The sequence below is a fragment of the Melopsittacus undulatus genome, chromosome 7 (assembly GCF_012275295.1).
Source record: "Melopsittacus undulatus isolate bMelUnd1 chromosome 7, bMelUnd1.mat.Z, whole genome shotgun sequence".
Classification (NCBI taxonomy): Eukaryota; Metazoa; Chordata; class Aves; order Psittaciformes; family Psittaculidae; genus Melopsittacus; species Melopsittacus undulatus.
The window spans coordinates 64,521,366-64,534,187 of record NC_047533.1 but is presented as its reverse complement, the minus strand read 5'-3'; the positions used below and the strand labels follow the sequence as shown (position 1 = coordinate 64,534,187).

The 12,822-nt window shown below is 40.7% G+C and overlaps 1 protein-coding gene across 1 annotated transcript in view; it reads right to left on the bottom strand.

Annotated features, from left to right (window-relative positions):
* Positions 1–12,822, bottom strand: part of RNF150 (ring finger protein 150) — a 165,190-nt gene that overhangs the window by 86,325 nt on the left and 66,043 nt on the right. The window contains exons 2-4 of the mRNA XM_034064755.1: positions 9,677–9,927; positions 2,641–2,712; positions 2,126–2,208 (exon numbers count right to left, since the gene is read on the bottom strand). Of these exons, the coding sequence (XP_033920646.1) occupies positions 2,126–2,208; positions 2,641–2,712; positions 9,677–9,927 (406 nt within the window). The remainder of the gene's footprint in view (positions 1–2,125; positions 2,209–2,640; positions 2,713–9,676; positions 9,928–12,822) is intronic.

Below are 12,822 nucleotides of genomic sequence, written 5' to 3'. Positions count from 1 at the left end.
GCTAGCAGGTTTTCCAAGTACTGCCTGCAGTACAAAGCAGCATATTTCATGTGCAGCTCCTGGGGAGTATTTGGCTTTGCAGATAAAAAGTCCTGCATCTTGAGCACCCCCTGTATAGAAACACTAAGGTCAGCCAGCACTGGTGTCATACTGTGCTGGCTTCTGTAAGGCTTGGTGAAACGCCAGCTTCTTATTAAACAACAGTCTAATGAGTTCCCATACTAGAAACAGCACACAGTTTAACTGAGGATGCTGGAGGAAGAAACCTACAGAGTTTGTAGGTCTTTAACACTCTCCTACTCACTTAACAGAGACAGAAATTAATTCCCCCCCCCCCTTTTTTTTGGATGAGGAGATGAGACTGACAACAGCAGAAGGAATCATGACTACAGTTCCCTATCTTGGAAGTCCAAACCCAGGTGAATGTGTAAAATACTGCCCTCACAATCTACGTAGCAGAAAAGCCAGGGTTTGTGAAATAGCTGCTTGAGAAAGATCTTTGAGTTTTTATAATTCAGAACTGCTGAGGCTCAAACTGTGAGTATTCTACCAGACAGTTCTGCCGCTGCTACCCTTTTAGCATGAGTCATTTTCTAGGCGACCTTTTAAGTCAGCCAAGAGCTGAACATCACCTGTTAACTATGTGTTTCCTATTCACTCTGTTTGACTCAACACTGTGGATGACAAAGTCTCACTGCAGGCTCATTGAATTAGGAGGCAAGACACAAGTGAAAGCTAGAGCCTAGACATATTTTTTTGCTGTTGTATAACTACCTCCAAAAAAACTGCCTGTCTCTATCATGCAAATTTTTCAAGCTTTATTATGCTTCTCTGAAAACAGGCTTGATGTCAAACCAAAGTCCACATTTTCTGGTAATTTCTCATTTTTCTGTATTTCTGCCCCATCAAGTGATGCATTTGTATCTGTAGAAAAGAGTTTGCATGCATTTGTCATTGGGGGGGATTTACAGTAGGTCAAATCTATGATTAATCTGTTGCTTTCAGTTTGCCATTTAGTGATGGCAGTAAACAGACTTAATGAGTCACATGAATGAACAGAAATGGACGGCTTGTAATATTCCAGTATCTACCAGGGAACAACATAGCAGGAAAAACCCCAAATATTTTGGTTTCTAAAGCCACTGAACATGCAGCAGAAGAAACTATTACACAAAAATATATTTTCTGCTCTGTATGTACAGCACTAGAGATTCCTGTTTCTAGGAAAAATCAAACACTTGCTCTTGTTCTCCTAGAGGAATAATTATACCTAGGAAGCTTCCTAAGAAACTGATCCTTAGAGAAATCCTCATTAGCTAACACCTCACAAGATGACACTACTGTGGCACAGAGATGAATACAACTGTTACGGGTGGCAAGAAGCTGTGCTCCTGAGTCATATCACTATTACTCTATGTGCTGCCCAGGTCACATTCACATGAAGGGAAGAAAAGAGAGAGAACATGCCCAGTAGCTCTTCTTGTCACCTCCATGTCCCACATGCCTGAGAGTATTTTCATGGCAGCAATAGGTAACATGGTCTTTGTCACATTCCCTCTTTGCTTTACTCAAAACATCTCTTTTAATGGCTGGGTTCTTTTTCTTGTGGTTTTTTTTTTTGGGGGGGTTGTTTTATTTTGGGTTTTTTTGTGTTTTTTTTTTTTTTTATAGAAGTCATCCCTTTCTCAGCACTTGGGCATGGCCCAGGACAGCAAAAGAAGCAGCTCCATGGGGAGCAGAAGCCTGCTCTATCCCTGGCTGCTGTGCCCAGGTTTCAATTTGGAGTCAGGGCAAATTCTTCTAAGGCACTTATTCTGGACTGATAGAAAACCAGTGAGGAAAACAGAGGAATAGAAACTTTTAGTTAAAAAATGCTACTGAAGACTCTGTAAGAAGTCAAGATCAGACACAATTTCTGACTATCACGCTAAACTCAGGTTCTCACCACCATTAATATTACTTCACTTGAAGCTGAGTAAAGAGGCATTTCAAACATCTTTATCAACTGATTCTGAATAAACCAAAATTATAAACTTGCCCATCTCTCCCCAACCTCTCAGTGTGATCCTGGGAGAACAGAGCCTGTCTGTAAGTAGGCAGAATATCAAGAGTACCTTCAACTTACCTGCAAGGCAAAATTCTGACAACATCATTGGGCTTGTAGCCTTCAATACAAACAGCACAGTTATCAAAGTCTGGCTCAGTTTCCTGCAAAAGAGAACATCATAATGTTCATTTTTCTGATTTTATCAGCTAATTTCTTAATTCAAGAGCCCATGTGGCAAAGTAAAACTGTCACTGACGCATGCTGCAAATCCACTAACGCATTTCAAGACAAGCAAGTCTGATTTTCCAACACATTTCCAGCTGGAAATGTGCCCTATGAAGCATGCAGATTTAGGTTGTATGTTTTAACTTTCAGGATTTCCTGCATCTTTACAGAATCCCCTTTTCCCTCTACTCCATTCCATCAGTAAACTGCTTACCAGTATTCCATGTCCACCCCTTCCCCTTATCCTGTTTGAAGGTCACATAGTAGCTAACTAAGCAATTGTCATGTCTGTTCTTTCTCATTGCCCCAGTGGTCTGAAGGAACCCTAAACACAGTTTCATTTGGTAATGAGCAATTCGAAAAATTACCTTATCACCTTTCCTGATTGTTCTGACTTGCAGCTTGCTGATTGCTTTCTTTGCAGCATCTCCAAGCCGGCGCTGTAATACAAAATTTGCTCTTTAGCAAAGAGTATCTCTTCGCACAAAAATAACCACCTTTTCTCCCTCGGCTTCTTAATAATCTGAGCTGACTGTTCATGAAACACGACAGTGTTGTGTAAATACAAACAGATGAGGTCAGTCATACTGTTATTCACAGTAAGGGAACAGTAGGTATTTCAGGCTTGCTGGTAACCAGAGGACGATGAGGCAAAGCTAGTCTTAATGGAGTTCCAGTGGAGACTGCACGTGAGCTCATCATGGTGGTACTCACTCTCCCAGTGAATATCAATGTATGTAACAAGTCCACTGTTTGCGTACCCCACTTCTTTCTCTTTTATTCTAATGACACTTGTAAAAAATACATTATTAAATGAAGGCCTGGGGTACTAAATAGGGTGAACACTGGACTTAAGATTCAGGTCTTTATTTGTAAGTTCTTCCAGTTCCAGTTGTTTCAGTAAGCTGTTAATTTGTTAACCACAAACCCCATTCTCTGCTGTTCTCTCCTCCTGCAATACAGTTGCCTACTTTATAGGAGCTTTATAGCTTCCATGCTATAAAAACGAGGCAAAAGCATTTGCAGTTTCTTACAGATAAAGCACTACACAGTCCTGCTGTAACATCATATCCTTACATAACCATTAGCTTGTTCTTTGCCTTTCTATCTTTCCCTCCAGCAGACCATGAATTGCTTACCATGTGGTATTTTTGACTGTTCCCCCAGATTTCCAAAATACTGTTACTGTGCTGGCAGGGTCACAGCCACTCAGGATTAAAGTATGCAACCACAGCCTGACGCAAAACACCCTGCTCTCAAACGCTGAAGATGGACATGCATGCCTCTTCCAAGAATCTCAGAACACTGTGGGGCAGTTCATACAATCATGGCTAAGCAGAGCTACCTCTACACGCTGTGTCGTTGAGCTTGTGCATGCATCAGTGCTCCAAGGACTTGGCTGCTCACTTTTGTAACCAAACAACGAAGTAATCTGAAGACAGTCTCACAGGCTGGAAGGGTCTTTGAGAGGCCATGTACTCCCACTGCCTGCTCAAGGCTGGGCCGACTTCAAAGTCAGAGCTGTGTTCCGTCAACTTTTGACTATGTCCAGGAAGGGAGATTTCACAACCTCTGTGGATAATTTGTTCCAGTGCTTATCCACTCTCACAGTTTTTTGAGGTTTTTTAACATACAAAATGGAATTTCCCTTGTTGTAATTTGTGACTATTACCCTTGCTTGTTCTATGTGCACCTCCAAGAAAAGTCTGAATGCCTCCTCTACAACCACTCATTATGCAGCTGAAGGCTGCAAGCAGAACCCTTCCTCCTCTTCTGCTCCTCTCCTGGCTTAGCCAGCTGAGCTACCTCTGCCTTTCCTCCGACGTCGTGTGCTCCTGTCCCTGGACCATCCTCTGATCCCTCTCCAGTTTTTTCATGCCTTTCTTGTACAGTTTCATGCAGCAACACTTACTCCAATGTCTTCTTGACAGTTTTATAACTGTTCATGATACAGTCCATCCCAATTTGCCACAAAGAAATGACCTGAATTCTTCTCTTCACTTCCCCTCTGCCATCCACGTTTCCAGCCATGTGTTGTTAGATGGGAGAGACACTTGGGAGCTTTGGTAACTCAGGAGACATTTAACTTTTTGAGCTGGGAATACTGCCTGTGCTGGAGTTCAGAGGAGCCTGTCAGCAGCAAGGGTTTCCAGCTGGACGGGGGAAGCCTAAGAGCATGAAGCCAAAAATGGAAGGAAGCTGGAAATAGTTTGTAAATTGAGAGCTAATCACCACACAGATGCAATTAATAAATTACCACTTTGTTCTTCAGATTCAATTAAAGTCACTGAAATAAATTTAGCGAGTAAGCTTATTGGATCAGAAGGACATGGAAGACTGACAAAACGCATGCAATACTGAAAGCAGAGAGCAATCTTAGATTTGGTTAAAGAGGTGAAAATGATCTTGGCTGTCATATGAGATATACATATGAGCTTTCCAGCATAACTAATCATTACATGTGAGGGTATATCTTGTAGTTATACAACATCTTTTTGTGTGATAACATTTTTCTCACAGTCTCCTTTAAATAGAGGGATCAGACGAGAACTTGGAAACATTTCTTGCCAGCTATTTGTTTCTTTAATATAAATCAAAGAGAGACTGATAACATGCAGCAAGACAAGAGCCATTATGTCCTGCTTCGGGAATTGCTTGTGATTCTTTTTCATCATTACTTAAACTAATGAAATGTCTCAGTTCTTTTTTTTTACACATTCTTCAAGGGGAAAGGACAAGATTAAAGACTCATGTACATCTTTGATCTGGCTGTATTCATGTTTGCTTTTTCTTATCTATCAAACATAGACAAGTTCATGACTTAGATGAAAATGAGAATAATTTAGTTTTTTAAAGAACAGGAATATCTTGGAGTAAAGTCAAATTTCAAAAGATTCTTCCATTTGAATGAAAGGCATGCTATCCAATGATTTCGTCTGAAGAGGCATTACAGTAATTTAAGGGTTTAAAGTAAGGCTTAGTCAATCTCATTAGCAAGGCTGCAACATTCAATACAGGACTGCAAGGAGTTCAGCATATCAGATGCAGTGGTCTTTTGGAGATGCCTGAAAAGAAAGGCCAGTAGCATGGAAAGTATCACTGGTCTGTTTCTGAAGAAGTAAATGGCCACAGATGCTATGGAAGAGAAATGATGGTAACTGCTTCTCTCTTAATGGCCTTATTAAACTATCATCTTTGCAGGGAGAAGATTGTCTTGTGCCTTGCACAGAACAAAGTGTACCATCAGGATGAGGCATCAGACACACATCCTGTACCACAGATAAAGTGTATGGACTCCACCACGGGAAGCAGACTGCTTCGAAGATACGTCTCTATTCAGTGACACAAACCTGTCATTCAAAGCCACAGCCAGCAGTCTTCCTTCTCAGATAATTACTTGACCCTCCACATGCTGCCAGTCACATACTAAAGTAGGCCCTTCACCGGATATTAACCCAGGACACAGTGCTCTCCTCAGCCCTGGTGCAATCACTGCCTGCTTCAGCTTTCACTATCCTGCAAAACTCACAGACCCCACTTGGTTTCAAAACAACTTTATGGAAAACTTAATAAGAAACCAGTAGGAAGAAACGACATAGAATAAATATGGCCAACAAGTCTGGCACCTGAACATCATCCCTTCACCATCTTCCCATCTCCCCTTTCACAGACAACAGAAAGAACTCTACTACTCTGCTGTTGTTGATGAAATATGAAATCTGACACACTGACAGGACTGTTTGTTGTTTGTTGGGCTTTTTCCTTACAGCCTCTGTCCTGGCTGTTACATGGCTGAGACAGCAAGTGATATTTTTCTGAATTATCTCCAGGACTTAGCTCATCATGTAATTCCAAACTGCTTCCAATCAGCGATGCAACCTGGTGGCTCTTGATGCAAGCAATTCTTACAGTCTTTCCACAGAGAAACCCTCTCATCTTCAGGAAGGCTCCAGGAACAAGCCACTAAGGAATCATATTGCCTATGCCTTCCTTACACAAACTTAGCCTCTTTAGATCAAAAGGGCATATTATCAGGATAACCACCTACTTCCGGGACATCTTCTTAGGTGGGAAAAAAGTGGACAGCTTGGATTTTCATCCTTGTGAACACTGCTACATATCTTCTACTTCCACATGTACCGTAGATTTGTCTGTGGTAGAGATACTGTTCAAAAATTGAAATTCAACCATAATTGTAGCTGATACCTTGGCTGTAGGTGCACAAGCCTACCATGGAAGGCAGTTTTGTTCTCCCCTGCATTAATTCCCAGCCAAGCTGGAATGAAAGGGCCAGGGTGTTCAGCGAGAATCCTTTGACATCCTGAGCTCAAAATCAGGCACCTAACTGGAGTGAGCTGTGTCTCCCTTCTGGCACGTGAACCTGGATTTTGCAGACATAGTGAGGAAGAGCATTGGCTGAAGATGTGTATGCTGTATGTCCAGGTTTCATCTCACTGGGGAGTCACAGGAAATGATTCCAGATGATTCTTCAGTCTTTCTAGCTCTCAGTTGCTGGACTCATTGGTTTCTTGAAAATTAAATCAGTTTCTTTTGATTTTATGGCTTGATCAGCAACTTATGCTGTGTGCAAGAAAGGAAGTGGACCTGGAAATAAGGATCACCATTTAGAAAAGGATCAGAAGGCAAATGTGGTTATGAAGCTTGATAAAACACATGACACTTTCCATCAAAAGAAGACATAGTTGCAATGGGTCAGCTTGAAAGAGGCAAAGTAGAATATGACTTTAGGAGAATTGGAGTGATGGAAGAAAGACGTTCAGAAATCTTGCCTTCACGTAACAGTGCAACAGCCCTCCCTCTTGGAGATAACAGCTTTTTCTGCCACCTATATTGTGCAGTCAGCCACACTGTCCCATTCCCTCAGCACTTTGCCCAAACAATCAATCCAGAGGAGGCTGAAATACTCCTGAAGGCAACTCCATTATCAGCCAAACATAGGAAGGGCATGTAAGATGGAGGTTTACTAAGAGGCTGATAGAGGTAGACACAGAAAACATGGGCCCTCACAATCCTTTTATATCACTTGGATGTCGAAATGAATTTAAGCTGCTTTTTTGCTTTTTTAATTTTAAGTGAAGTCTGATAAATGAGTCACTGTTTTTGCACTTTCAGAACAGGGCAGCCAGTCTGCTGAGTTAGATTTTATCTCATTGCAGGATAGGAACTGATAGCACAACTTCCTCTGAATAAGCTGGCTCCCCCTTCACCTGATGCTCTGTTATCCAAATATTTCAGCCTTTGGTTTAGCCTTAGTATATCAAATACAAATAGAAGGAAGCATCTTTCCTAAGGGTGCTGGCTAGTAATGAAGGTGCTTACAACACATGCAAGGCTTTTCCCACAAGTAAGCACAACACCATCATACAGACACATGCAAGTTATAATGGCAATAACTTTTGAGCACAGTGACAGAGGATTATTCCTGCTCCGGCAAAGCAACACAATTTGTCTAGTATATATCTGAATATACAAGATATTAACATAGAACTCTGTGATCCCATCTTTGTGCTACAAGAAAACAAACGAACAAGCAGAACTGAAAGTGAAACAGAGAAACCCTCACGGAAAAGGCAAAACGAACTACCTACACTATTATATTCCATAGCTAGGACTAAAATTAAAAAAAACCCATAGCAACTCATTAACACAAATGGTCGAGCTTTGTCTGTGTATTGCTATTGCTTTTCATATGAAAAGAGCTAATAAAGAGATAAGAGGTGTCAGGCAAAACTGGATGAAGAAAATATATGGAGAAATTCTAGCTTGCCTCATATCATCATTACAGCTTTGGCAAAAAAATAATAATAAATAATTGCTTAGGAGGCATGCTTTCTAATTCTTCTGCAGAACTTCTTCTTAAGAATAATAACAGTTATTAAAACCTATACAGAGGACAACTGCTTGTGCACATGTTAATCTCATTCAGACTTTGGAAAGAAAATACTGAAAAGGAAAGCTGCTTGCACATACAAACCCATCAGTTCCAAACTATAGCATATTACCTGAATGAGCTACTTATTTTGCTGGGTTTCATGTTTATGTATGTCTATTTACACTGCTAATCTGCCTGTATAATTACTTGATTGAAAGCACACTTATGGTGCTCACATATATAAATTAGGCACACGTGCTTTTGCAGCCAAAGCATCTAAAAATTGTCACAGTCGTCACAGTCACAGTGACTACTGCCAGTGATGTTCAAATTCCAGCTGGGACAGTCTCATTCCTGCTATCCAAAATTTCATGCTGTATATTCAAAGGAAAATATATTCCTTCTGTCTGTAAATACAGAGCAGCTCATCTATATCTCAGAGGATGCCTGACTTTCAGTAGGGGAGAGGGAGGGATCCCTATACAGTAAGTATATATTGCAAAGTGTGTCACAATACAAGACGATTATTAACACTCAGTTTTACTTTTTTCTGCAGAGCAAGCAAGGCCACTGTCCCCCTACCCAGACAGTAATTTATTAAGGGTCCAGAAACATCTCGGAATTACAGTGCATTTTTTCCCTGCAGTAAAGTGGCTATCAGATTTCATACACTGAGGGCATTTTATACTGCATCATTAGAATGAAATGTAGAAGCCTCAGCTTCACAGGTTTGCTGATGCTGAGATAGTTGCATCCAGGCAAGAAAAGATTAAATTTATTATTATCATTGCTATTATTATTCACTGCTGAACTACCATAAAGATGCACAATGCCTTATAAATGTAGAGTGCCTCAGGACCTAGGGCTCATTCGCACTGCTGTTGACTTCTCTCCAGCTCTATAGGTTTTGTATCTTTTTCAAGGGGTTTGGACAAGATGCCAAAACAAAAAACAATGGTTTAATTATATCGGTGGCCATCACTACAGCACTTACATATTATTGTCAGAAGAGGGACATGTTGCCTTTCAAGCCCAAGACTTTCCTGAAGTATTAAAATGAAAACACTCTATTCCTTTTTAATTTCTTCTTCTATTGTGAACCCTTGTTTCACACATAGACATTTACATACCTCACTATATTTTAGCTATCATTTTGATCTCAATGGTCATTAGCTAGATACATTCTATGTCACTTAGGTATAAAGGCAATCTTTTCACTAGTAAACATCAAATTTCTGTCTATTTCTTGCGTGTTCTGCATGAGAGAAAATCCCCATAATATATACAAACTATATTTATTAATTTATTTTTTCCTGAATCACACCTATATTGACAGAAGTCTTGGCTATTCCCAAACACAGGCATTTTTATATCCCCATTCTTTTTACTTCCTTGCTTTTCATTTTGGTTTGGGTTTTTTACCACACATTCACAATTTCCTCAACTGCTACTTCTAAACTGATCTCGTGGTGATTTTTTGGAAACACAAACAGCCATTCAGCACTGCTCACCTGATTTCTGTCTCTGGCATTTGCGTAGCGGAATCGCTGGATGTAATAGAAGACCAGCCATGCCAGCGAGATGATCATCAACACAATGAAGGAGATGGAGACAAACACCACAGAGGTCCGGCTGACGTACTTCTGCAAGTTGCGTGTCCCAATGGTTATGTACATCATCACAGTAATGTTCCTCTCCAGGAGGCTGACTATCTCTTTTCCTTTGGGTTCAGGAATCATTATTGCTACAACATCTTCTAGGCCTATCAGAGAGAAGAGACAAAAAAGAAACCTGAAGGAGGTGCACATAGAACAAGTGATTGTCAAAAGGCAAAACAGTAACAAAAAAGCTCCCCTTTTCCCTGTTCTTCCCTCCTGCTCACTAAGAGGTAAGTCAGATGTATCTGGTGAAGGTTTCAACTAGGATCAGTTACATAGAGTGCTTCTATGAACTAATCTGAGTGAGATATATAAAACATGTTTCATGGGTTGACACAAACACAGATTTCCAGCGCTACTGAGGCTTATCTAGACAATATTGTTGTAAGCACTGCAGAAAGAGAGAGATGCTGCAGCCAGTACCCTTCCATTCAGCACTCCATGTACATTTATCATAGCCCATTTTGCAGGGTCACGAGTCTGCCAGAGAAGCACCTCTGCATTCAGATCAGAAATATTTTCAATCACAGATCTCCATGTGGTTTCACAGCCTGAACATCACAAAGCATCGCTGCCCTCACCCAGGGCTGGCAATGGGAGATGATTGCAGGGACACAAGGAGCTTGACATGTTCCCAGCTCACCTGCTGCCTTGTGCCACCAGATGCTCCTCACAGCCTTTAAACTATCACTTTATGGCTTACTATTAGGGATATTCTTTCCACGTCTCAAGGCAAGTATGTAGACAATTTTTACAACTAAGCTCTGTTTTGCAGTAGTCAGATCCTGAATTGTATTAAGTGGTTAAGGACAAACAGGATGTATTTTCTGCAGAAACATGCTAGAAGCACCAGCATATGAAATGATCACAAACTGGCACTTAGAAAGAAAGGTAGAAACTGGGGGGTCTGAAGTCAGAGACAATGATGAGATGGGGTTTCAGAATTTCAGCTGAAATCCCAGGAAATGAGCCAGCACACTGCTAACCCCACAACTACCTGTATTTTGACTGTGGCAGGACAAAGTGCTGCCTACCTTTGAACATTCACGGAGGTGGGAAGGGATTGCTTGGCTGTGAATGGAGATATGAGAGGGTGACTTGTGTTTCCAGCAGCATCCCCCTCCAAGCTGATATCCAACCTGAGCTTCACTGGGGCAGCACTATGACCTGGTCCTCATGCTCCAGCTCAGACATTTCAACACTGAAAAAACCCTGGGGAGCATGAATCAGATTTTCAAAGGGATGCTAAAGTCCAGGAGGTGTCCAGCAGGATTTCAGATATACTAAAGCAGACAGGTGGGTGGTGTTCAGTGGAAAATGCTAACTGTGGTGGAAACTTTACCAAATTCTGCTGGGTGCCTGGATCAATCTGAGGTACTGAAATAGCTGTGGCAGACTGTTGCTACTCGCACACCAAATCTGCTGCAAAGTTGGGAATCGAACCCCCCTCTCTCAAGTCTTGGAATAAAAGTGCAACCATCACCACTCTTCCTCTTGTGAGACTTTCCATCGTAACACTTGCCTGACTATGAACAGGCCAGTCAGCGAATAGGAGGAAATCAATAGCTCGGCTGAGTCAAGAATTTTATGTATCCATGATAGGAAACTGAAACTTTCTGCTCATACTCCTCTATAAAGCATTAATAATTTTCAGCTATTTCCCTTTATTTGTCTAGTAAGAGCCCACCTTCAGCAGCCAAGAGAAATCTACCTTAGCAGCTCTTCTGGCGTCTGCTTATTACAAAAGGCTAATACATGCATTACCCTAACAGCGTAGGGGAAATTTGCCATGTCTCAAAGTGACTGAGTAGGGCACTGGTGCCATGCCAGTAATTTTCCTGCAGTGAGTAAGACAAATTCTCTGGAGCAGTGCTTAGCTGTCCACAGTCTGCCTTTGTTCTCTTTGCTTTCTTTTAAGAAAATAAATACTATAACATCACTTTAGGAGAAAACCAAAGCAACCACCTCACACACAGCAAAAGAGAGCTTTTAGTGAAAAATCTCACAGCTGAAAACATTAATTTCATCAACTCCTCCCAAAAGCCACAATTTTGACCTATTCACTTGTCCAGTGACCTCTAACATCATCAATACAACATGGGATGTACAATTTCAGGTATGTATGTGAATGATATTACCTGAAAGCCTAGGAAAATGGGAGATACAGACAGAACCATTTTCAGTTGAAAATATAGATAAAGTATTTTAACTGTCCAATAATCTTGAATCCTAAATGTCTTTAAAAATCTTAACAGTTAGTTTAATTATGTTTAATTCAACTCAGTATAGCTTAGTATGCTTTTGGAGAGCTGTAAATAAAGGGCTCAGGCCAGATACGTATGACACGTTGCAAATACAGAAACACGTTCCATTGTTCAATTATGAAATTAGTATTTTTGTAATAACAGAACAAGCACCCACAGTAATGTCCTATCTTTCTTTAATGGAAAAGAAATGAAAAAGAGGGAGAAAAAAGAAAAGTGATCTCCTGAACGAATTTAACTTCATTTCTTTTTTCATCACCTGCCTTTTCTGATTAAGCTACAGCACAGCTTTGTGGCTTTGATTCACGGTGGAAATATAACTGGCTTTGAACAGGACTGCAGCCATACAACTTCTTCTTCTGCTCTCTCCTCTTTACGTCTCTCTGCTAGGATGGCCTGTTCCCGCTTTGGCCCTAAGGCCTTTAAGATAGTTTAAAAAACCACAAGATACTAAGTAAACTGCCATGGATATATGCTAAGCTAAACTGCATTCAGAGCTGCAAAGCAGTTACTGCAAGAGGAAAACAGCTGCTTTTATTTATTCAAACCCTTAATATATTCAAAATTCAGACTATCTAGTTATTTTCTTGGAAAATATTGCTATTTGTAATGAAGCATTCTTGGGGAAAAAAATAACCAAATCTGCAGCAAATAATAATCAAGTTTGGATTTTTTTTCCTTCCATTTTACTGAGCTTATGATAATTTCTTCAAGGCACTATAGAGAATGCTATTT